The sequence below is a fragment of the Sus scrofa genome, chromosome 18, assembly GCF_000003025.6.
Source record: "Sus scrofa isolate TJ Tabasco breed Duroc chromosome 18, Sscrofa11.1, whole genome shotgun sequence".
Classification (NCBI taxonomy): Eukaryota; Metazoa; Chordata; class Mammalia; order Artiodactyla; family Suidae; genus Sus; species Sus scrofa.
In genome coordinates, this window is record NC_010460.4 from 38979454 (window position 1) to 39006177 (window position 26724).

The 26724-nt window shown below is 42.7% G+C and overlaps 2 protein-coding genes across 16 annotated transcripts in view; one reads left to right on the plus strand and one right to left on the minus strand.

Moving 5' to 3' along the window:
* DPY19L1 (dpy-19 like 1) overlaps positions 1-26724 on the plus strand; it is a 282848-nt gene that overhangs the window by 178111 nt on the left and 78013 nt on the right. For all 15 annotated transcript variants that reach the window (XM_021079309.1, XM_021079315.1, XM_021079319.1 and 12 more), the window contains 2 exons: positions 12005-12134; positions 20122-20201. The gene's annotated coding sequence lies outside the window, so the exon portion shown is untranslated. The remainder of the gene's footprint in view (positions 1-12004; positions 12135-20121; positions 20202-26724) is intronic.
* NPSR1 (neuropeptide S receptor 1) overlaps positions 1-26724 on the minus strand; it is a 270293-nt gene that overhangs the window by 36955 nt on the left and 206614 nt on the right. The window contains 1 exon segment of the mRNA XM_021079326.1: positions 2657-2760. Within this exon segment, the coding sequence (XP_020934985.1) occupies positions 2657-2760 (104 nt within the window).

The window sequence follows — 26724 nt, forward strand, 5'->3', positions numbered from 1 at the left end:
ACTCACCCAGGCAACTGACAACTGCCTTTGCCTTCACTTCCTGTTTTTGCAAAAAGCCTGAAGCTCAGCAAAAGTCACAGCTTATGACCTTTTCTGTTTCCTCCTGAGCATGGGCACAGTCCTGAGTATGTTCTTGGTCTTCTAGAGTCTCAGAACCATGCCAAACTTTTTCAAAATCCTACGACTATCTCATTACCCAACTTATTTTTTTAAATTTCAGGATAGTCTATGGTTTTCCCCAGCTACTGGCCAATAACTCAGGCATGTGTAAAATTAATCAATTGCTTGTAATCGTTTTTGACAAATACCTCCAGAGAAAAAGCTTTTGCAAAATGGATGAGTTCTGAATCAAGTAAAATACAGACAGCCTTGCAAGTGAGGCCTTCCAGAGAACCATCAGACATGTCAGCTAATCACAGTTTCCTACAAATGAGCCTTTTAAAGAGCATTAGCCCTCTTCTGCTCTCTCTAATGGCTGCCAGACTTTATTTTCTCTGTAAATGTGAGTTAGCACACTGGGTTAAAGGATTCCGTATTGCTGCAGCTGTGGTATAGGTTGCAAGGCTCAGATCTGATCCCTGGCCCAGGAACTCCATGTGCCATGGGGCGGCCAAAAAAAGAAAGAAAGAAAATAAATTACCCCTGAGAAAATACAAGTCTTGGATACTAATAAGGGTTTTTCACTGCTACTAAACTGCTAAGGTTATGTTCAACGCACATAAAAGATTACAGTTGTAACTATTCTCTATTTGTTTTCTGAAGATGGAATAACTCCATTATCAAGATCTGAAAGTGATAGAACAAATAATAATCATAATCTCACTTATGAATATAAATGTAAGTACTCCAAAAATCCTAATAACAAATGGAATATAGCAGGATAAGGTTTTCCAGAAATGCATTTTACATCTATAAATCTGCAATAATTTAGACCTAAACTACTAGCGTCAGAATATAAATATATTAATGAAAAATAATTTTAAGAACTCAAAAATAATACATCAGTCTTAACACTAGTTATAAAATTGTCCCTTCTTTCCATAGTTAGTGGAAGTACCTTAATCTATACTATATACATATATGATGCATTAATAATAAAATAAATATATGTGTTACATATGTAATGTTTTACACCAAATATATATTTTCCATTTATATTTTTCCATTGAAGTATATTTGACAGGCAAAGTATATCTTTCAGCTAAAAACAGATATTAGCAATAAGTGAGAAAAATAACAAGAATTCCAGTTATAAAAGAATTGAAAAGGGATAATAGGCAATTGAGAGAAGATGAAATTTAAATTCCAATAGATATTTCAGAAGTTCACTTTAGATAGTAATGCAAGAAATACAAGTTAAAACAACTAGAGAAATATTTATTTTCTAACAGACCGCTAAAATTTTTCAAAAAGAACAATAGCTAGTGTTGGATTAATCTGAGGGTAAAAAAGCAGGAAAAAAAATTAGCATATTTTCTGGAGATTATTTGCCAATGCCATGGATGATCTGGGGTTTATGTCTCCCCCAGACTCCCATGTTATAGTCCTAAACGCCCAGTGTGATGCAAAGTAGGAAGGGGGCCTTTGTGAGGTGATTGGGTTGTGAACATGGAGCCCTCATGAATGGAATTGATGCCCTTATAAAAGCTGCCCACAGAGCTCCCTTGCCCCTTTTGCCATGTGAAGAAAAAATGAGAAGTCTACAGTCTGAAAGAAGGCCCTCACCTAACTAATCAAGCACATCGACCTTGGACTTCCAGCCTCCAGAACTTGAGAAAGAAACGTTTATTTATAAGCCACCTATTCTGTGGTATTTTTGTTATAGTAGCCTGAATGGAGTGAGGCAGCCAAAATATGTCAAAAGCCTTATTAGTGACCCAGAAATATGACTGTTAATATTATTATAGCTTTTTTAATGTTTTCATTATATATATATATATATATATATATTTTTTTTTTTTTTTGTCTTTTTAGGGCTGCACCCATGGCATATGGAGGTTCCCAGGCTAGGGGTCAAATTGAATCAGAGCGATAGCTGCCGGCCTACCCCACAGCCACAGCAACATGGAATCTGAGCTGTGTCTGCAACCTACACCACAGCTCATGGCAACGCTGGATCTCACTGAACAAGGCCAGGGATCAAACACGAGTCCTCATGGATCCCATTCGGGTTCGTTCACCACTGAGCCATGATGGGAACTCCAATATATGTGTTATTTTTAACAACCAAAAAAAATTTTTTTAAAATCTTACAGGAGTTCCCCTCGTGGTGCAGTGGTTAACGAATCCAGCTGGGAAGCATGAGGTTGTGGGTTCGATCCCTGGCCTTGCTCAGTGGGTTAAGGATCTGGCATTGTGGTGAGCTGTGGTGTAGGTCACAGATGTGGCTTGGATCTGGTGTTGCTGTGGCTCTGGCATAGGCCAGCGGCTACAGCTCCGATTAGACCTCTAGCCTGGGAACCTCCGTGTGCCACGGGTGCGGCCCTAGAAAAGACAAAAAGACAAAAAAAAAAAAAAAAAAAAAATCTTACAAATTTTCCTTGTTCTCTCAACTAGGAGGAAGTGAGCAGATTTTTTGCGTCAAATTGCAGGGTTTGAATCCAAGGTCTAATTTTAGTATCAGTTTGTCTCATCACATTTGGAAAGTGCCACATACCTGTAAATAGCGGACCACTCGGCAAACCAGATCAGGTGCCATGAAGTCTCCAGTGAATCGCCAAATGATATCTGTCAAGATGTTAACCAGTCCTGTGAAAGAGTCTAACAAAAACACATAAGTGGTTGATTTCAGTCCCTTTCAAATTTGCAACTATGCTACAATTGAAAGAAATTCCTGGAGAGATTTTTTTGTTTGTTTTTGTTTTTGTTTTGGATTTCTGGGATGGCCATTGAAGAAATGTAAGGCAAGACAGGAGTCACTTGGATTTGTTATTGGAGCCTGTTACCACTCAGATGTAGCTATTTAGGAAGGCTTTTGGTGATGACTGAAAAGGAATTATATTAATTATATTAAACCACAGAAGAGGAGTTTTAAAGGTGTTTAGATCTGTACTGAAACAAGGACTGTGTGAGGATCGATAAGAGCAACGCTGAGAAAAGGAAAACATTTATTCTCATGAAACCCCTGAAAATTCCCGCTTCTTCACCCATCACTTTACAACTTGGACTTCTTGTTGCCTCCCTACATCCAGTTTTGGCCCCTTCCCTGGATTCCTCTGCTTTCTTCTTCTTTCCCCCTTTCAAATCTACCTTTGGAAAAAGTCAAGTGCATGATCCATCAGTTTAATTAACAGAGGTGGTTAAATTCACTGCATTGAGACTGAGGTCTGAGACCAAGTTTATGGACTTTGTGCTCAATTCTATAGTTATAAACGATCTAAGTTGTACAGAAGTCTTCAGCAGCAATGGTAGAATATGCTAGATATCTAGAAGTTCCCTCTACCCTCACTTGCAGGACAGGTATTGTTGATTGATTATATGATTGAGAATCTTTCTCAGAACAGTGCTTCAGGGATTCTCTGTTGATTGATGAATAGGACTGGAACTTAAGACTAGGTAAGCAAGAATTGGTTGACTTGGAGTCCCTTCCTTTGGATCTGGGATGTCACACTCTGTCAAGGACCTGAGAGGCTGGAAGGTAAGTCTTCCCTTTCTGAATCTTCACATAGGGTAAAGTCTGAGCCCCTCGTTCAGCATCAAAGCCGTCCATGATCTGGTCTTGCCTGCCACTTACCAAGTCCCTAGCTGGCATTTTTTTTTTTTTTTTTTTTTTTTTTTTTTTTTTGGAGGGGGACATGTGCAGAGCATGCGGAAGTTCCCAGGCCAGGGATCAAACCTGAGCCACAGCAGTGACAATGCTGCGTCCCTAACCCACAGAACAACCAAGGAACTCCCCCCAAGTGGCATTTTTATATTGAACATAGTATTGCCTGCACATTTATGTTTTCAGATATACATTCCCTCCGCTCAGAAAGGCCCCTCTCCCCTTACTTATCAGCCTGTTGAATTCTTATTCGCCTTCCAGTATCTAGCGGACAGATCCCTCGCTCCAGCAGTTTTCCTTACTGACATGGCACGGCCCACCTCAAGAGGATGTGGCCCTCCCGGTGTTCTTCCTGTCTCTTTCTTTTCGTTCCTCTATAGGCAACAACAACAGAAGCATTGGCAAGAACAGGGAACTTACATCAAAACGGTCAAAAGATTAGAGAGGAGAAATCTCACGGTATTCTGGGTCGTCAGAGAAGTTTGAACTGAGAAGGTTAGACGAGATTAGGGTCTTCAGAGTTGTGGGTTGTGATTTGATCAGACAGGAATTTCACAGAGGTTTTCTTGGCAGGAATGGGCTTGACGAAGTAGTGGAATGGACCTTGAACTTACTTGAGTATTCTCTTTTGGTTTACTTATCCCTTAATTTTAAAATAATGACAAAAAAAAAACCCAAGCTTATGTTTTTTTAGATCTAAGTGGCTATATGAACAATTATAATGTACTTCAGTAAAAAAAAAAAAAAAAAAAATTCCCCTTGGAGCTCAATCCTAAATGAACCCACCTCTGGGAGACTGTCAACTAACTGTGCCACTGCATTTGTTATCTGCTGTTAAGCAAATGCTGCTCTATCAGATCAGTGAAAGCTATTTAGTTGCCTAGGTAATGGAGTACATTGCAAATAAGCCTTTCCTAAATGGTAATTAACAGGACCTGGGGAACAAAGGGTACACTTTAAAGGCTTAATCACTTCCCTGTAGTACTCTTGCTTTTTAGAATTTCTTCCGTGAATGATGCTAGGAAACAGTTACACTCGGGAAAGCCAATACTGGCTCACAGCAGCTTCTATTGTTCCTTTGACAGGTTCTTGCAGACAGGAACGTGGGTTCCCAGTCAGAGCATGAATATGGGTGGAGTGGGGAGAAGTCAAAATGAGGTGACGCTTGAACTGAACCCTAAAGGGTCAGTAAGAGTAGGCCTCAGGGGAATAGAGAGGAAAGGACGTTGATTCCTGGACAGATGACAGCAGGAACAAAGTTATGGAGGTGAGAAAGCGCGAGATGAGAAATGAAATGGCTTGTGGATATGAAACAGGATTAACTTGTTGCTGAAGCCTAAAATGCTTGAAAGTGGCAAGAAGTGGGCCTGGAGGGATTTTCAGATCTTATGTGCCAATTAAAGGAGCTTTTATTTCTCCAGACACCGAAGGAATGATTACATGTTGATGTATTCAGATGTGTTTTAAATAGATTTCTTTAGTTACTCTGGTGGTTAGGGGTTGGGGGGATCAATTTGCTAGGCCCAACACTGGAATTACCATTTAGATTTGTTAGGGAAATATGCAAAAGTTCAAGAAAAAGAAGATCACTGGTACCTAGTGTATGTTAAATAGGAGTAAAAACAGAGAGATGCAGATGTGAGATACACTTTATAAAGTAAAATAAGGGGGATTTGGCGACTAGTAGATGTTTAATTAGGTGAGGTGGAGGGAGAAGTCAACACTGTATTAAGGGTCCTGGCTTGGGTGTCCCTGGTAGATGGTGGTGCCTGCTGCAGATATAGTAGGATAAGCTCATGCTATTTGGGTTGCTTCTAGGTTTCAGCTGTTCAAATAAAGCTGCTGTGAACATTCATGTATAGGATTTTGTGTGAACGTAAGTTTTTATTTCCTAAAGGTAAATACCCAGGAGCAGATTGTTGGGCCATAAGCTAAGTATATGTTAACTTCATAAGAAACTTCTCAAGTTTTCCAGAGTTGATGCATCCCAGTGATCCCTACCAAAAAAGTATGACAGGGAGTTCCCATTGCAGCTCAGTGGGTTAAGAACCCAACTAGTAACTGGATGGGGGTTCAAACCCTGGCCTTGCTCAGTGGGTTAAGGATCCAGCACTGCCCGGAGCTGTGGTGTAGGTTGCAGACACGGCTCGGATCCGGCGTTGCTGTGGCTCTGGCGTAGGCTGGTGGCTGCAGCTCCGATTCAACCCCTAGCCTGGGAACCTCCATATGCTGTGGGAGCGGCCCAAGAAATAGCAAAAAAAAAAAGAAAAGGCAAAAAACAAACAAACAAAAACAAAACAAAACAAAACAAAAAAGGTGTGAGAGATTCAGTGCTTCTGCATTCTTACCTACTTGGTATTGTCCGTATGTTTTTCTTAGTCATTCACCTATGTATATAATGGCCTCGTTATGGCTTCAGTGTGCAGTTCCATGATGGTTGATGATATTGCTGTGGTAATCCTTAGCCCGACAGGCTTGGAAGTCCTCTTCAGATACTCTATTAGGGAGGGAGCTGGGGTGCTAGAGAGTTTCAGTGCTCCACGCTTGGCTTTAAGGTGCATCTGTATTCCTGCAGCATTGCTACTGCCCGTTGCTCAGTGCTTGCTAAGCTGGTGGTTATAATGCTCTTTGTCCAGGTTCATCCTCAGTCTCACATGTACCTGTGCACCTGGGCCTTGGGGGTGGGACCCTCTCAGTGTTCCGATTCCTCCCTCCCTTGGCAGTCACAGTCCTGCCTTGTATCTGCGGTGGGTCTTATGTAGAGAGAGTTTCCATCTCTTCCCCCAGTGGTAGAAGACCGCTGATGGTGTAGAATCCTGTACCAGCTGCTTTCTACCTCCAACCCCAGGAGTTGAGGGGTTTTATTGTTCGTTTTTTGTGCCTTTCTCTGTGCTCTGGGGCAATAGTATTTTCTCCCACAGTGGCCTAGGGGTTTTGTTGAAGGAAAAGCCTCTTAGGAGGGCAGTATTTCATGCCTTTCCTGCAAGCATGGTCTAAACCTTCCTTTCTACCTGCACACTGTCTCTGTAACAACTCCTCAGCTCTGCCATTATAATGTAGAAGCAGCCAGAGGCACTGCTGTGACTGAATGGGCCTGGCTGTATCCCAGTAAAACTTTATTTATAAAAATGGGCTTCAGGCTGAAAGTTTGCCAACCCCTGGTCTGCAGAATAAGCTCCAAACGTCCTACTCTGACTTCGGCGCCTCCTGCCTCACTCTTCAGTCTAGTCGTCTCTCATTCTATCCTAAATTCAGAGCATGAGAGAAACTCTTTGAGTCAGCATGTTGATAATGACATCCAGTCAGTTGCTCAAAATATTGGTTAAAGAAAGGAAGTACACCGCCCCACAAACCCACTTTAAATATAGTAAATAAAGCATTAACGTGCATTTATTTCTCTTTTCTCTAAAACAGGGCCAAGACTTTGATTTTATGCATATCTTCTTTTTGTGTGTAAAATACCTCCACAAAGCATCTTTTATGACTTCCAGTTCTGGTTTCTTTAAATTAGAGTGAGTACTTGAGATACCAGCAAAGCAATTTGAGGCAGAATCTCATTGTAGGGAATTTTATAATCCTCCTTCGTTCTTTTGTAGTTCCATTATATGAGCTTAATTCTATGGCAGCTTTTCTTAGTGACTCAGTAAAAATAAAAAGTCAAGTCTTTTCAAAGTATCCAACTTAATTTTCACAGAAACAACTCTTAAATGTTGTGTATGTTGGTTACATAATTTCAATAATGAGTACAACTGGCATAAACTGGTTGGGAACAAACACCTGTGACATAACCTGGGAGGTGGGACGAGAAATGGACACAGTCATTAGGGTCGATCCACTGTGCTACAGATGCTGATTAGGGTGTTTTGCAGAAAGAGTGGAGAGCGTTGGTTAATCCAGCGAGGCACTTAGTATGTAGCTGAGAAACCCTCTACTGGGAAGCCCATCTCCATCTTCATTCTGCCAGCCCCTTTCTTCGTGTTGGTCCCTTGACTTATGAGGCCCTTTCTACCCGATTTCTCTTTCCGAGGCTTGAGGTTTAGTTCCAGGTTACCTCATTTGTGATGCCTTTTCTTTTCTTCTTCCTTAAGACCACCAAGACTGGCTTATTCCCTCCTCTGGGCTTCTCCCTACCCTGCTCTCAAAGTAGCTGTTAGCACATTAACACATGAGTTTTTAAATTTCTTTCTAATTCTGCTGTACTACAGGAAGATAAAGATCTTTTTTATTTCTTCTTTTTTTTTTTTTTCTTTTTAGGCCCACACCCACAGCATATGAAAGTTCCCAGGCTAGGGGTCAAATCAGAGCCACAGCTGCCAGCCTACGCCACAGACACCACAACGCAGGATCCGAACCTTATCTTTGACCTGCACCGCAGCTCATGGCAATGCCGGATCCTTAACCCACTGAGCAAGGCTGGGGATGGAACCCGCGGCCTCATGGACATTAGTTGGGTTCATTACTGCTGAGCCACAATGGGAACTCCCAAGATTTTTTTTTTTTTAATTCACCTTCATGTCTCCAGACCCTAATGTTGTCTTGTTATGTGGTAAGAGTTCAGTAACTTTCCATTAAGTGAATGACTACATTATTGCAGCAGAGGTGGTGCCACAGAGTAGGCTGAGCCCCATAAAATGCCGCTAATGTCTCCCTTTCTCCATCTCCTTCCACGTAAGTTAAGATAATGATGACAGAGTCAAGATGCTGGAAGGAGGAGCATGGAAATTTTGATCCCCAGCTCTCTGGAGCCTAAGGTCTCTGCTAGGTTGCAAGACCACAGGGGCTGTGCCTTATTCATGTTTACAGTCTCATCCCATTTCCTAGTGTCTTGAAAGATACTCAGTGCTTGCTGAGATAAAGAAGGAAATGTTGGCCTCTAAAACAGATTTGCAAACGTCTTGAAAATGCAAGCCCACCAGTGTAGGATTCCTTCTGCACAGAGAGCAAGGTGAAGCACCATTTCTTAGATTTCTACTTGCTCGGAGTTAATGTTTGAACTTTCCCATGCAGAGCAGAGCTGTAGGAATAATGAACACCTAGCAAGCTGAGTAACTCTCTTTCTTGGCAGGTGAGTAGCACATGAATATTTGCTGCACTAGAGAGGGGACTACTGAATACAAACATAGGTTTTATCTCTGATAATGTAAGCCTTTTAACTCCAACTATGGTGTTATCAATGAGAGGTGCTCTGGCTTTACTGTAGGGACACTCTGGGTAACAATCTCAGTGGTGACTCTCCAGGGTTTGTGATGGTTCTAGCTCGACTCAATGTCTTAAGCGTTGTTTGTTTTGTTTTTAAAGCAAGGGAGGTGATAATAGCTTGTTTGCTTGCAGTTGCTCAAGAAACTATTTTTGATATTACTAAGGATCCCACTCTCTCCCACTTTTCTTTTCTTTTTTTTTTTTTTTGTCTTTTGTCTTTTTGTCTTTTGTTGTTGCTATTTCTTGGGCCGCTCCTTCGCGGCATATGGAGGTTCCCAGGCTAGGGGTTGAATCGGAGCTGTAGCCACCGGCCTACGCCAGAGCCACAGCAACGCAGGATCCGAGCCGCGTCTGCAACCTACACCACAGCTCACGGCAACGCCGGATCCTTAACCCACTGAGCAAGGGCAGGGATCGAACTCGCAACCTCATGGTTCCTAGTCGGATTCGTTAACCACTGCGCCACGACGGGAGCTCCTCTCCCACTTTTCTTTTTTAACAACCTTATGCTTTAGAACACTCTAAATGGAACAAGATTTGAAGACCTTATGTGAAAGTTTGTTTAACAGTAGAACTTGCATTGCCCAAATTGATGTCAGGTACTTTACTGCCAATTAAAATTATTTCTCAAAAAACGAATTCCTTGTGTTTCTAAGTTTTGGGCTCAATTTTACAATACTAATATGATTCTGGCACTGTGCCCTTCACCAGGATTGAGTAGTAGCTGAGCTTAATGGCCTCAACTGTCAATTCCCCAGCTCTTTATTAATCCTGGGAAAGTGGCCTGCACCTCAGTCATTACTGCTCAATTAGGTAAATAATCATCACATCCATTCTCATTAGAGCACTGCTTCACAGAAATCTTTGTTCCTGAGATTTTTCTGTTAGTCTTAACAAGTCATAAAATGCCATTAATGTCTCCCTTTCTCCATTGGTCCACCAAACAAATAAAAATCATGTGTCTAGTTAAAGAAATGCAAGTTCTCCTAAAACCTATTCCCTTTGCTTCTGTTATATTCGAAAGCCAAGAACCTCATTGAATGAGGCCAGATGGCCATTCTTGGTTGTTGATCATTGCTTAGCGGTGATGAACTCTTATACTTATTTGTGCAAACATCAGGTTCAGCAAGAGCAAATGTTTTCTTGAAATGAGGGAAAATAAGGCACTGAGTCACTGTTATTCCACCTCTTCACTCCACTTTAAGGGAAAATTTCATGAGGCATGGTCATGCACAGTCATCATTTTGACAACATCATTGGACAAGCTAACTCGGTTTAAATATAAGAAATGAACAACTCGTTTCCTCTTTTAATGGGATTTTGTTTTCCTCTTAAGAGGAATTGACACCAGTGACCTGGGATGTTTAAAAATCTAAGTGTGGGAGTGGGGAGTTCCTTTTGTACTTACCTAAGAGGCAAGTTGTTTGAATGTCTTTTTTTGTCCTTTGCATTCTCTCCCAAGGACAGCTGAGTTGTAGCAGGTTGAGATGGAAGTGGTAGATTGTAACATGAAATATTTGGTTCTCGTCTCATCCTGGTGCAACCAGGTATAGGCTTGTACACAGGGACATGAGACAGACATGGAGATATGCTGCTCCCACTTCACAAAAGAACTTGCTGTCCAGTTGCAAGGGATGTGGTTCATTGACATCCTCCAGCTATTAGATTCTTCAAGGTTTGCCTCAGCTTTGGAGATGAGATCATATTATTCTTATTCCAGGCAGTGCCAATGCTTGAGTGAGGTGCAAGTAGTGATTTCCATGCAACATGGGATTCCTTTAATGAGCTGACAGAGCCCGTTAGATTGCCATCATGCTCTGAGGGGGCCTCTTGACCAATCCTGTTTCCTTCCTCTTCTTTTCATAGGTATTACTTCCCCCCAAATCTTTGTGTGCCTAATTCTGCTCTAAAATCTGTTCCCCAAAGAATCCAACTTACACTAAGAGGTATGGCAGAGGGACGTGAGATCACTCACTGTCTTGGGAGGGTCTTCATGGTTGCCCCTTTGCATAATCTAAGATCTTAGCAAATATCCTACTTCACTGACCCTATCCAGGACTGTACTGTGCACTTTTCTGTCATCAAGGGCTTTGTAGCTAATAAATATTGTTTAAGAATCATTAGGACCAGGTAGCCTCTATGCTCTGTTAGTCCCCAAACGATGGTGAAAACCTTTGCTGATGTCCTCTAGACACCCATGAGACCAGCTACCCATTCATAAGTCTTAAGTTAGGAATGCATGTCCTGTTTCCAAGCGCCTCCCCCTGTACCCAAGGTTAATTATAAAATTGTCCCAATGGCCCCTCAATGAGTGTACCTGCAAATGCTTCCGGATGGTTGTTTGCCCAAACCCAATCCTACCCTGTGAGTAAGTCACCCTATAATAAACCAATCCATTGACTACATGGAGCTGCCTGCTTCACTTTTCAGTCCAATAGGCTCTTTTCATTCCCTCCTTTTGAAGGTCCGTGAGAATTACTGGTTCACTTACTGTGAGGATATTGTAGAGAACATTTTATTGAAGTCTTATCAAAGTCCTGTTTATAAGCTCCACAGAATCAGTGTTTATGATCAGAAGCATCTTGTGGTGCATTTTCCTCAAGCTGGAAGGAATCATATCCTAGGTGTTTTTGCCCTTAGTTTTGGCTATTTGGAAGCACAGAATGAAATATCCTCAGCTGCAGTAGCTCTGTAGTACCTCCAAGCTTAAATCTATTTTTGTTTTTGCTTTGTATTTAGAGTTTAATATTTTCCCTGACTCATATTTTTTTTTTATTCTGCATTTTTCATGTTACTGAGTACATCTTACATGTTATAGGCAGTGGATGCAACATGGGGCCTGGAGCCTGACTGCAGGGCTTTGAATGCTGGTTCTACTACATAATAGCTGTGCCATCTTGGGCACATTACTAACCAAGCTGAACATCAGGCTTTTTGTAAAAATGCAGTAATAGGAGTACCTGATTTATAAAGCTATTGTGAAGATTAAATGAGATAATGCATGTAGAATGCTTAGTAACATGCTTGGTGCTTAAACCCTAGGTACATCTGATTGGTGCTAATGTAATGAATGGGGCTGAACAACTATATGGAAAGCTGCAGGGACTGAGAATGGCAAGTGTTTCTGAGCTCCTAATCAACTTGCTTGAAGATATTTTTCGGAAAAGAATTGGTAAGTAAGAGGTTGAGGGTCTGTTTAAACTAGAACAGCAGTGAAGACTAGCTATTTTACATGCTCTAAGGCATAGTAGTTGTTTTTTTTGTTTGTTTGTTTTTTGTTTTGTTGTTTTTTTTTTTTTTGCTTTTTAGGGCTGCACCTGCGGCATATGGAAGTTGCCAGGCTAGGGGTCAAATCGGAGCTGCAGCCACCAGCTTACACCATAGTTCACAGCAACACAAGGTCCTTAACCCACTGAGCAGGGCCAGGGATCTAATCTGCATCCTCATGGATACTAGTGGGTTCATTTCCACTGAGCCACAGTGGGAGCTCCCACATGCTAGTACATTTGCCATCCACTAAGAAAATGATGGTGATTAAGTTAACTTATTGCCTGTCAAGGTGAATAGAACCAAACCAATACATCAGGGGACAGATCTCAAGAAAGAAGAGCAGTGATGAGTGGTTTAGGGACTGGATTGTTCTTGGTTAACAGGTATCTTGTTTGTGGGGTGATTCTTTGTTAGGTTAGACTCCCCTGTGCAATGCAAGAAACTTGGCTTCTCTGGACTCTGTGATAACTCCAATGCCTCAGCATTTCCAAAGGTCCAAGAATGACTTCTAGGTGAGAATCACTCAACCATGAAAAGATATTTGAGCTTAGACTGAGAACATAAGCTGGTGTCCCTAGAATGGTCCCTGTTCCTATATGTCTTTTACACGGCTCCTTGGAGGTAGCTGATTCCAGGCCTGGGCTGGAAAAGGACAAGATGAGCCTGAAACATCTTATGTGCCAGAAAGTAAAGAAATGCCCAAAGATTGTTGAGAAATATTTCAAAAGAAACTGGAACCAAATTGTAGGTTCCACTTGGAACCTTGGCCAAACTGGCAATTGAAGCATTAAAATAAATAATGAGTAACAAATTACAATCTACTGAAGAAAATAAGGATCTGTGAGCCCATAGAATATAAGTCAATAAATGGCGGCAGAAGAGAAAGCTCTTTCTTACAATAGAAACCCAACTAATAAATGTAGAAACGATGATTGGGTTAAAAACTCATTGTTTGGAAACATTTACAGTTGATTCAAGAAAGAATCTACCCTGACTGCTAAGAATTATAAGTAGAAGTTTGAGAAGTGACAGGATGGTTATGAAATCTTAAGATATTTATTAATTGCAAAGGGAAAAGTAGTACCTTTCCATTGGTACAGAACTATTCTGTGCCTGCTGATGTTACATACTGATAAGAATATAGCCCTGTTTCTGTGGTATCTCAAGAATGTGTAGCCTATTTCTTTTTTTTGTCTTTTTTTTTTTTTTTTTGCTATTTCTTGGGCCGCTCCCGCGGCATATGGACGTTCCCAGGCTAGGGGTTGAATCGGAGCTGTAGCCACCGGCCTACGCCAGAGCCACAGCAACGCAGGATCCGAGCCGCGTCTGCAACCTACACCACAGCTCACGGCAACGCCGGATCGTTAACCCACTGAGCAAGGGCAGGGACCGAACCCGCAATCTCATGGTTCCTAGTCGGATTCGTTAACCACTGTGCCACGACGGGAACTCCTGTAGCCTGTTTCTGACAGGAGGAAACATCACACAAATCCAAACTCAGGGACCTTCCACAAAATACCCAACCTGTGCTGTTTTGATGTCATAAAACACACACACACTCAAAAGACCGAGGAAATATTCTAGAGTAAAGAAGATTAAAGATACATGACAACTGAATACAGTGCGTGGTCTAGAATTTTATTTTACTGTAAAGGATGTTCTTGGGACAATTTGGTGAAATTTAAGGCAGTTTGTAGATTACATAATAATATATATTTAAGTGGATGGATGATTGGATAGATAGAGGCAGGGGAATGATAAAGCAAATATGAAACATTAGTATTTGAGGATTTTGAGGCCAGGATACATGAGAACACTTTGTACTATTTCTGAAGATTTTCTGTAATTTTGAAATCATGTCAAAACTAAGGAGTTCCTGCTGTGGTACAGTGGGTTAAGTATCCGACTGTAATGACTCAGGTCACTGCAGGGGCTTGTGTTCGATCCCCGGCCCAGCGCAGTGAGTTAAAAGATCCAGCATTGCCACAGCTGCCTAGGTCACAGCGGTGGCTCAGATTCAGTCCCCTGACCCTGGAGCTTCCATGTGCTGTGGGGAAAAAAGAAGCTAGCACAGCAAAGTGTCCTGGTTGGAAAGACACATGATATGGCCGCTCAGCCTCTGGGGCAGAGCCTGCAGGAGGTAGCGGCTGTGAACTGTGCACAGTATAGCAGAGGTGGCCACATGCTGAGCAGAGGGTGCTATTCTTTCAGAAGCTGATCATTATTTGCTCAGTTCCCTTTCACTCAGACCAGTACAGTCCTTCCTGGCAAGTTCCTATGCAGTGGGTGTGTTAGCTATTTGTTCAGAGAAAGATTTGTAGGCAGGCTGATTTCTGTTCCTCAGAGCCCAGGGGACACTGCAACTTCATCCTCTTTAGTGGTGGGGTAGTTTATGCTCTGGAAATATAGATGCTATTTAAAAGCAAAAGCAAAGTCACAACCGCTAATGCAAAGAGTGCTTACCCTGTACTGGACATTGTTCTAAGCACTTTATATGTAAGAACTAATTTAATCCTCCCCACAGTCCTATGAAGCAGGTGCTGTGGGTTTACCCCTCCTTCTACAGTTGAAGAAACTGAGGGATGGAGAGGGTAACTCGCTCAGCTGTTAGTATGGAGAGGAGCACCTACTGGAATTCAAAACCAGGCAGGAAATTGCAGAGTCCAGGCTCTCTCCTCACTCCGCTACCATTCTGCCTCTGGAGGGGCTCTTGAGAAACGAAACTGTTCTGTCCAGATTGTTCTTATTAAGCAAGAACCACCATCAGAGTTACTCAGAGAGTCTGAGCTGCTGCATGATATCTTGGGGCAGAAGGGAGAGCTCTGTACTGAGTTGGAAATGGAGCCAAACTCAAGGAAACATCAGAAGTGGGGGTGAGCAGGCAGAAGAGACTGGCAGAACCAACTTGCAGGGCCAGAAGAAAGCTGGAAGATTTTGGCCAGGGTAGAGTCACTGGAATAGCAGTGGGAGGAAGCAGTGCCCAGCCCCATGGATGATGGACTAAGAGACTGAGGAACAAGCAAAAGACCTGGTGAGGCTCTGGATCAAGCACCCAGACCCAAGACACCTGGACTTATTTCCTCGGGGAAAGGTTTGTTGGTTCAGTGTGTCTTCTGAGGCCTTGGCCTTATCTTTCCAGGCGACCCCTTTCCCAAGAAGTAGCTCTCTGAGTCTGCTCCTTATCTTCAAGGCAGTTGGGGACAAATATTGGCTGGCTTTCTTTGTGGCAGGCTTTGTGCTAGGCAATTCACACACATTCTCTGATTGAATGCAATGCTTTGTATGAATGTATCTGAGCCAAGCTCTCTACTTTGCACATAAATAGAACTAGTAATCCTTCAGAGTATGCATTCAACTTTGGTTCAGTGAAATTTGGAGTAAAAATTGGACTTTTAAGTACTTCTAATTGAATAGAATAATTCCAATTAGATGAAATGAGTCATTCGAAAGTGCACTACAATGATAGATACTCAAAAAAATCTTAGAACCTTAGAAGAAGCTGGGATGCTATCATTGAACCAATATAGAGACTTCTGAATATGATAAGGATCAATCTCAAAAACAATGAAGGCCAGGTCAGGTGAAATTACATACATAATCTCTGTCCAACACTGTAACTGTCCAAAGAAAGGCAGTCATATGATTTCTGCTTCTTGTGGTCATGATGAGGATAAAATTAAGTCAAGCACATGTTGCAGTGCTGGCCACAAAGAAGGACCAGACTGCATGGTACCTGCTCTGCTCATTGCCTTAAGAGAGAATTGAAGTTGGGGGAATTGAAGCAATGTGTCAAAAGCCATGGAAATAATAAGTGGTAGAGCCAGGATTCAAACCCAGGTCTCTAGACTCTGCCGCCTATTTTTGTACAGTTTTCAGACTAAGGATCTTTTTTAAAAAAGTGTTTTATTTTTGAAAAAAAAAAGAGAATAAAATATTTTTGCAGCACATGAAAAATACATGAAATTCAAATTTCAGTATCCATAGGTAAAATTCTACCGGAACATAGCCCTGCTTATTCATTCACATATTGTCTGTGGCTGCTTCCATGTTACAGTGGCTCAGCTGGGTGGTTGAGGCAGAGGTCATTGCGCCCCAAAGCCTAAAATGTTTAATATCTGGCCCTTTACAGAAAAAGCTATTTGACCCCTACTCTAGACCTTAGACTACCTGTTCTTTCCATGATGCCCAAGTGCTGGCGGATCCAGATTGCTTGTTACTTTGCCAAATCTTCCGGCATTCTTAGGAAATCATTAAATTGCCATGCAGGTTGCATTGAAGTGCTCCCTGCTGGCTTACCTTGGAAAGTCTTGAGGGTACCAGATGGGAACAGATTCCTTTCTTTCATCTTAGCAAAAATCCAATCTTGCTCTTTCATGTTCAAAAGGATTTGATTAATTAGGACATGATGGAGGAGAAGAACAATCCATGCTGTTGGGCCAGGCTGAGCGGGCAGTTGGAAGCTGCTGTATTTCAGCTCCTGCTCCTCACGTCTGATCCGCTCCCTGGACGCCCAGCCCTGCCTAGTGGAGACTGCGACCTGGAGGCTGAGGCACAAGCTTTAGTGTTAGGGACCAGTGCTTGAACTGTGGTTCTCTACTTGCTCACTATGACTTTGGGCAAGTTATTTAAACTTGCTCAGTCTCAGCTTCCACAGGTCAAAAATGGGAGTAATAAGAGTATCTCTAGCTCAGGTAATTTGGAGGATTAAATGAGAAAGTAGAAATGTTGGGGTTTTTTTTTTGTTTGTTTGTTTTGCAAAGAGTTGGTTCCATAAGCATTCAATAAATATTAGCTCTTTTTATTAACTTTTCTGCTTCCTTGTCAGCAGGGAAGGAGCAAAGAATCTGATCCAAGTGAAAATGCCCTGGGAGGTGTTTTTAAAACATGTGTTTTTTGGTGCATGTTTTTTAAAAAGAGTAATACAGGCAGACAATACAGAATTCAAGTAGTACAAATAATAAAAATAAATGTCTCACAAAACAATGTGTCTGAAAGTGTTCAAGGCAGTAATAGTCATAATAGCTCTAAACTGGAAATTACCCAAATGCCCATCACTAGTTGAATAGAGAAATCGATTGTGGGATAGTCTTACAATGGAATGCCATTCAGTAGCGTGAATGGTCTGTAACTACCGGCAACAATGCTGATGAATGTCTTAGACAAATGCTGAGCAAAAGAAGCCAGACAGCAAAGCACACAGACTTTCCATCTGGATGAGCTTCCATCCGGATAAGGTACAGAGTCAGGTGAAAGCTCACCTTTGCCTCAGGGATCACCCTTGGTGGAGGTGAGGGGTGATGATGGGCAGCTGGCGGGAGGAAGCTTGAGGGCAGCTAGCAATGCTCTGGGTCTTTATTTGGGTGCTGGTTACATGGGTGTGTTCAGTGTGTGAAGATTCATCAGCTGATGCTTGTAAATGCATGCACAGCATTAGACTTCCTATTTCCAGAAAAATAATAAAATCTGAAAATGAAAAGGCACCCTCCTCCTACTCCTGACTCCTAGTCACTGAGACCCCTCCTCAGAAACAGCCACTGCTACCATCAAACAGACTATCCAGAGACAGCCATTGAATATATAAGAACACGTCTGCCTGTATGGATAGAATATTTTGTTGTTACTGTTATTATCATTATTTCCTGAGAGCAAGTTTTTGTTTTATTTCACAAAGGCTATTTTAGAGCAGTTTTCAGGTCAGAGCAAACTCAGAAGTACTGAGAGTTCCTGTGTACCCCCTGCCCCCATAGCCCCCCTCGCTATCTCACCCCACACAAGAGGGGTGCAGTTGTTTCAAGAGATGAACTACGCTGACGCATTATAATTGTCCAAAGTCTATATTTACATCAGGGTTTACTCCTGGTGTTTTACATCCTAGAGGCTTGGAAAAACATATAATAACACATATCCATCCCTAGAGTATCCGTCACTGCCCTAAAAATCCCACCTGAGAACAAGTTTTGATGTGCTTAGTCCTGTGTCCAGTCAGCCACCCACTGCAGAGGGGACAGTGGCTCTCAGGAGAAGGTCAGGTAGTGCAGAGGAGATGAGAAGGGGTTCCAATGCCAGGTGACCCTCTCAGATCTGGCAAGGTTTCTGCACATACTCCTCGAACTGTCAGAGTGAATTTAGGGGCTTCAAGTTGGCTGGGCCTTCTGCCTAGGGTTGGGCTGAGCCTCAGATAAAGTCATCTCATGCCTTCTTTGTTTGTATTTATTTATTTATTTATTTAATTTTGTCTTTTTAGGGCTGCACCTGTGGCACATGAAGGTTCCCAGGCTGGGGATCGAATCGGAGCTGTAGCTGCCGGCCTACGCTACAGCCACAGCAACATGGGATCCGAGCTGCGTCCACAACCTACACCACAGCTCACGGCAACACCAGATCCCTGATGCACTGAGTGAAGCCAGGGATTGAACCTGCATCCAGATGATGCTCGTCAGACTTGCTAACCGCTGAGCCATGATGGGAACGCCTGCTTTTAAAACTCTGAGTATCCTATTGGGCAGTCCTGCTCCCCAGGCCTTCTGTTCATGATGAACATTCAACTGCGTTTATGATTCAGACTCACTCTCATCTTCTCTGTGAGAGAATTTTCCTCATTCTCAAGCTGGCAGTGTCTGACAATAGGGTGGAATATTTGAATCCAGAACCACCATGAAACATCTGGGCAGATATCCTTGTATTTGTGGTCTTTGATTCTGTCTTAGCCTTCCAGCTGGTGACTTTCTCCAATCCTTTCGGCAGCATCAACAACCCCAAATGTCATTCAACCTCTAAGACCCAGTGCAAGCTCCACTCCCTCCATGAAGTTCCCACCGTGTTTCCCGGGAGGTCCCAGATATGCATCACTTCATTTAGCACTTATTTAAGTGATAATTCATCTGTAATTATTGATTGCTGTCTGCTAGGCTTCAGATACCATGCCCTATGCTGGGAATTCAAGAAAATTCTATTCCTGTCCTCAACTTGCTCACATTCTAGTGTCAAAGGGAAGCATGTAAAACAGAAAAGAGTATTAAATGATATCTGTACAAAAGACAGGTAACTGATCAAATCTGCTCGAGTAGGAACCAAGAAGACCAGGCAAGGCGCGCAGAGGGGCCCCTTGAACTCTGTGCCTTGAAGATGGAGCAGGGCTTTGCTAGGCAGACCAGAGTGAGACAAGGGCCCTCAGGTGGAGACAGCAGCACGTGGGAAGGTGTGGAAGTATGAAGCACGTGTTGTCACTCACCATTAATATGTGTATGTCATTTACGTTGCTAGTCTTTCCAGCCAAATTGTGACAGACTCATGGATAAGACTCACAACTCAGGCTCCTCTATTCCCCACTCCCCCCAAACACCTAGTACGATTCTAGAGACTAAAATTAGACAGAAATGAGAGTAAGGGAGACAGGAAGAGTCTTCTTAAAAGATTTAACCCAAGACTTGAATTTTAAATAGTCAACAGATCTCCGTTTTTAGAATGTGAACTTCTCATCAGACTTGGAGTATAAAGGAAACCTAGGGAGATGAAATTGAACTTTAATTGGAGCAGATAGTATAATCAGGGCCAAACTGAGATGAGCATCTGGTGTCCTCCTCACTTTCTGCCCCATCCAGCGCCCTACCCTGGGCTCCCCAGAGCTTGGCCCTCAGGTTCTCAGGAGGATAGGAATTATTTGGGGTGTAACTGGGCCTGCATTGTGACACAGTCCCTATCAGAATCCCTTGTTTGCCATCGAATCCCTCTGTGACCTTGAGCAGCTTACAAGACATCTTAGACATGACTTCGTCAAGATTAAATGTCATGTCTTTGGAACATAACAGGCTCTCAGTAATGGAAGCTTTCCTTCCTTTCTTCATCTCACTTCCTTTCTGCCCCCTTCTCTTTTACCTTGGAATGTTTAGGAAGAAATTCAGAGGAAGAGAGAGCCCAGAAAACAAGGAATAAAGAAATTCTGAGCTGCCGGTGGAAACTTTGGGAAAAGGTAAATGGAACGACCCAGAGGAAATGTAAGACATTTTGACATGTTTTGTGCAATTTACCACCACAGATAGATGCCATTGCCTCCAAGAGGTTCCCTCAAAGCGGAAGCTGGAGGTTTCTTTGGGCACTACATCAGGCTGAGACTGACCACCCAGGGGCTCAGCTTCGTCGGGGTGTACACATTGCAGAGAAAGGATGGGATACCATTTATCCAGAAGAAAAAATTCAAGGTCACACTCCTCCGGGTGTGCCTGTCACAATCCCCTGAGGGGCTGTCACCTGGGAGGAGCATTAGACTTCAGGCTAACGCAGCACTGGGCTCAGGGTCTTTTCTCAGTAATGTCTTGAAACTTCCGAGCAGCTTGTCTCAGGAGGAGGTCATCACGCCCATGATCCTCAGTCTGTTTGCCAGGGATTCGGACACTGCAGGCGGAGGGGTGCACCTGTGCCTGTGATTCTATAGCGACTCACTAGGATCCTTCCCTGTGTCACCCCACCCCACTCCCAGGCGGGAGCATCCCAGCACGCCACTTAGCCTTCTCCCACCTGCTCTGGCCTCCACATCAGCCCCCCAACCAAAGAGCTCTCAGTTGTAAACAAATCAAACTGACAAACTAATTCTCAGGAGCTAATGTCTAAAGGCACTTAATTCTCTCCGCAACATTTTCATTTTAATGGGAGCATTAAACCTTGGCCCATGAGGGACTCTCTAATGGAGGGATTCCAGGCAGAATGGAATGCAGAGAGGAACAGAATGGGCTGGCAGCTTGCCCAAGGTCACACAGCAAGGTTTTGGCAGAACTGTGAGTAAAACCCAGCTACTTCGACTTCCAGTCACACACTGATGGAGGCTGCCTCTTGCTTGGTCACCCTGGGGACTCTCTGCCCGACTCTTGGGCTGTGTCAGCGACTGTGGTCCAGCCTGAGTGTGCAGAGGCTGTGATGTGAACCTAGCCCTCCTACCCTCACTGCCAGAACCTCTCAGGAAGAGTAACATCGTGGAGGCTTGATCAATAGATATTATGCAAATGCATAGAGCAATAATATTCCCTTCCATTACCAAGCTAACAGACCCCGTCAAGAGCCTGCCTGCTTTCTGACAGTTTTATTTTTCCTGGTTTGTCAGCCTGAAATCATGGTCTGACTGATGCCTGTATGAAACATAAAAGGTAAATGACTGGCAGAGGCCCAACTCCTTTTTCTCTGAATTAGAGGCCCATGCTCCACAAGCTGGCAGGAGCTCCGGCTCTGTGCACATCAATTATGGCCTCTGGCTGAGAGCCTTGCCGCGCAGAACCAGGCAGTAAACATTCCTGGAGTCCTGATGAGCCTCATTTGTGATGCGGTCCCCAAAGAGAGAGAGCAGCCAGGCAGTGGTACCTTCCCTCCATTCCCGCTTCATCTCCCACTGTCACCCAGCTAAGGGATCCTAGAATCTGAGTACTCATTCCACTTTGGTCTGTAGTGGTACAAGAAAAATAATATTCTTCATCTTCTAAAACAGAAATTAATTGCTACTATGAACTCTTACTCTGCTGGATGTCAAAATTTAATTACAGTCAATTAAGTGTTTACCCTTGTCTTGTCTCTGTATCCTCTTAAAATTCTAGAAAGCTTATTCAGTGTGAAGCCGTGTGTGTGTGTGTGTGTGTGTGTGTGTGTGTCTGTGTGTGTGTGTGTGTTTGTGTGTACAGGCACGCGTTCATGTAGTGTCTGGTTCTTCCTGTCATTTCTTTTTCTCTTTTTCTTTTTTTGTTTATTTTTTTGCATTTTTTAGGGCCACTCCCTCGGCATATGGAGGTTCCCAGGCTAAGGTTCGAATCGGAGCTGTGGCCACTGGCCTACGCCAGAGCCACAGCAACGCGGGATCCAAGCCACGTCCGCGACCTACACCACACAGCTTACGACAACACCGGGTCCTTAACCCACTGAGCAAGGCCAGGGATTGAACCCGAAACCTCATGGCTCCTAGTCGGATTCGTTAACCACTGTGCCATGATGAGAACTCCTCTTCGTGTCATTTCTTATCGTCATTGGCATCTCTGAGATGATGTCCCCAACCCCATCCTTTTTTTTTTTTCGTCTTTTGTCCTTTTAGGGCCACACTCACGGCATATGGAGGCTAGAGGTCTAATCAGAGCTACAGCTTCTGGCCTACGCCAGAGCCACAGCAACGCCAGATCTGAGCCGCGTCTGCGACCTACACCACAGCTCACGGCAACACCAGATCCTTAACCCACTGAGAGAGGCCAGGGATCAAATCTGCAACCTCATGGTTCCTAGTCGGATTCGTCTCTGCTGCGCCACGATGGACACTCCCCCAACCCCATCTTGTCTTTGGTTGTCAGCAAATCAAAGTGGTGCCTTCTTCCAACTGCAGGACCCCTTTAGGCCACCAGCTGTCTCTGCTCTTGTTTGCTCAGAATATGCTCTCTGTCTCCACAGAAGAATACAGGGTGCAGAGACCGTGTGCGGCTGTTTTAGGCTCTCTGCCTAAGATACTCACATATGCATTTCTTGTCACCTTCAGTGCTGTGTGGAGGGGGAACCCAGTGCCTCGCTCCCTCCCTGGACTGTCTCTTGAGGAAGTGGGCATAGTGAGTCACAGACCTTCTGTTTTTTGGCTGCTCCTCTAGCAAGTGGAAGTTCTCAGGCCAGTGATCGAACCTGTGCCATCTCAGTGACCAGAGTCTGCTGCAGTGACAGTGCCAGATCCTTAACCCACAAGGGAATTCCGCCTTTGTTTTCAAAAAATATAAATCCCTTGCTTGTGAATTTCTCCAACTTGTATCTCCCCTCCCATGTCCTCCTCAGCGCTTGTCCTGTGTTGCCTCAGGGCTCAAGAGCAATGCTCCGATGTTTAAGCTCCTGTTTCCTGCACATTCTCTTCTCACCCTTTCCCATTCTTGGATCCAAGTAACCTGGCTTTTCATCTTTCACTTGAAACTCACAAGCCAAGAAGTAGACTATTCCCTTTAGTTAGCCTTCATTGTAGCAGTAAACACCTCGTGATATAACTGTCTAAGTGGAGAATTACATAGCGACAGACATTCTTAAGAGGAGAGGGAGGAAAACACATCGGTTAAGAAGCAAAAACATTATACAACCACAATAGCTACATCTGTAGTTGTTTGCAGTCTTTCTTAATCATAGTTCCAGAGAAAGTGACTAGAACTTTCATTGTCTCAGTGTTCCCAATGTTGGCACCTTCCTAAAAGGTGCCAAGGTCAATTCTCAATGCATAGAAGAGAAATTATTAAATCAATGGATGATTTAGGGAAATAATTCTCAAAGTGTCATCTGAGGACCCCTAAAAGTCCCTGAGACCCTCAATCTATCAGGTCAAAAGTATTTTCATAAGAGTACTAAGACTTTATTTGATTTTTTTATTTTATCTCTCATGAGTGTACTATGGCCTTTGAGAAACCTCACTACACAAACATGAACATCTGTGTATACACAGAAATCAGGTGTTCCGAGATTTCATATGTTGAAAATACCAGCAAAACAATATTATGTAACATTTAAAAATATATTAAAAGAAACAAAGCACGGGGTTATAAATTTGATGATATTAAAAGGTCTCTCTCTGATTGACCAGGTATATTAAAACAAAGACAAAATAAAACTTTGAGAAATGATAAAAAAGTATGTAATAATTAAAATTAGTATTTCAGTGAACTAGTTAAATAGAAGATTGGAGCCAGATGAAAAGAGGATTAATAAGTCTGAAGAAAGGCCTGAAAAAATTATCCTGAGAGCAAGAGAAGGAGACCACGATGTGCATCAAAGAGAAATTAGGAGACTTAGTGAATAGACTGAGAAAGACTAACAAAAATCTCATTTTGGAGTTCCAGGAAGAGACGATAAAGAGAATGGAAAAGAGGCATTGTTCAAAGAGATAGTGCCTAGGAATTTTGTATAATCAGTGGAGGATGCTAGTCTCAGGTACAGGAAACCTGAAAATGTCCTGATTTTAAATCTCATACTATTTTCACACAATGTCACAGCTTTTGGAAGAGGTAGTGGTTTCATGGAGATAATGGATGTTGTTAGTTGTGAATCACATACCAAATGGAGTTTTCATTGTAAACAGAACACTTGGGGATCAGGCCCTCTTTTTTTTTTTTTTTGGCTGTGCTCTTGGCATGTGGAAGTTCCCAGGGCAGGGATAGAACCTGCACCACAGCAGTGACCCAAGCAGCTGGAGTAGCAATGCTGGATCCTTAGCCCACTGCACGGCAAGAGAACTCTGGATCAGGCCTTCTTAATGGGACACCTAGAGTTTCAAACACAAGGAGATCATGGGAGACTTCATCTGAGCCCAGGGTCCACGCTAGAGAGAAGGCCTAGTCATCTAGCTCACTCTGAGGCCAGGTGAAGGAGCAGGGCTTCTTCCCATCTCCTCTGCTCTCCCTGCTCCCCTTATCCTGAGCACCCACCCCTCAGGAGCCAGTGGCCAAACTAGACACAGGGCTAGACAAATGAGCACTTTCTCTTAGCAAAGCAGAAAAAGGAAGCACCTAAAACATGAAAAACAAAAGTTAAAATAAAAATGGACATGTCTAGCACATATTAGCCAAAAGAAAGATGCTCCAGCTACATCAATACAGGATAAAATCCTCAAAGTTAAAAGTATTGCTAGAGACAGAGTTACTGAATATTGATTGAAAATTCAGGAAGAGGTAGCAATTCTAAACCTGTTAAAATAAATACAGTAAAAAAAAAAAATAATGAAACTACAAGGAGAAATAGACAAATCCGCCACCATAACTGCAGATTTTAGCAACCTCTTTTAGTTATTTATAAACCAAGTAGATAAAAAATCACTAAGGATAGAGGGAATTGGAATCACTCAGGAAACAACCTTGCCCTGATGTAAATAATTGATAACACTTCTCAAATGTGGAGAACACATATTTTCAAAGGCACATGGCACATTATAAAAATGTTATGCATTATACCATATGTCAGTTTTCATCCAATTAAAAAAAATCTAAAACAGAAAAGAGATTAAGCTAGTAAATGATAATAAAGGCAAGCATGGTATTATAGAAAATTAAAATTCTAAATAACAGTTTGTCAAAATCATCAACAAAGAAATTGTAATAGAAATTGTAGGGAGGTAGGGAGTTCCATTGTGGAACCCAACTAGTATCCATGAGGATGCAGGTTCAATCCCTGGCCTCAATCAGTGGGTTAAGGATTTGGCATTTTCGTGGTGTAAGTTGCAGACACTGCTTGGATCTGGCCTTTGCTGTAGCTATAGCTTCAATTCAACCCCTAGCCTGGGAACTTCCATATGCCATGGGTGTGGCCATAAAAAGACAAAAAGAAAGAAAGGAACGAAGGAAGAAAGGAAAGAAAGAAAGGTGGAGGGAGGAAGGAAGGTAGATAGAAATTATAGATTCCTTAATCATAATGAGGTAGTAATGAAAATAATATCTATTGGAACTTGTGCAATGAAATTAAAGCATCTTTGACAAATACTTAATGGTGCCTAAATTCTTACATTAGAAAAAAAAGAAAGTGTGAAGGCAAATTATCTAAGTATCTAACCTAAGAAGTTAAGAAAGATCAGGGTGATGATGCTAAAAATGAGGGCATAGGGAATTCCAAGGCTCCATCATTCCAGCAACTAATAAGCTAGTGAAAACTGTTAGGATCAACTTTCACAGAACTCTGGAATATGGTTTGGCTTTCAACATCCAAATGGAAGCCTAATGAAGAAAGAAGTTGGGCATTGTGGTAAGAGGGGGTGATGACATTTTAAATTGCCCACTTGCCATCCTCCACTCCCCAGGTCAACAGTGGCCATGAAGACACTGCACTCCTGGTGCAGGTTGCTAGTGCCACAGGGAGCAATACAAACCTTATTCTCAAAGAGCTGTGATTGGTGTTTTGACCTGTCTACTTCTAGGGGACTCCTCTGCATGGTGGATAAGAATCTAGGAACCACGTTTTCTAGATTCACCTTCCCCATATTGTTCCAGGTTAGAGTTTTTCAAAGAGGAAGTTGAAAAGAAAAAATGAGAAGCAGCCATTACTGTCAGTAGCCATGGAAGGCTGATGTATGAGCAACTGCAAGATTTATAGCTTCTTAGGCTTCTGGAAGAGCTTGCTTTGCTTCTGCAGTTGAGACAGTTGATAGGAGCTTTGATATAAACCCTGAGAAACACCATGGTTCCCCAAAGAACAGTTAAGAACCACAAGCCTTTAGGGGTATTTCTTTGACCTTCTGGCTTCAGTCTTCTTAATCCTCACCTTTCTAGCTGTGCTCACACTTAGGAAAGCACCAATTTATCTACTAAACCCCTTTATTCCTATGATAATTAGAGTAACCCTGATCTCTGGATCAAATCTTGACTGATAGAGATGCAAAGGATCCAAATGGAATAGGTTTGGGAAGGGAAGGTCAGGAATTAGTTTTGGATGTGAATTGTTTGAGATGTCTTTTTGTGTCTCTCTCTATATAATAGGGTTGCATATTCAAGTCTAGCGTTTGGGAGCAACGTCTAGTCTGG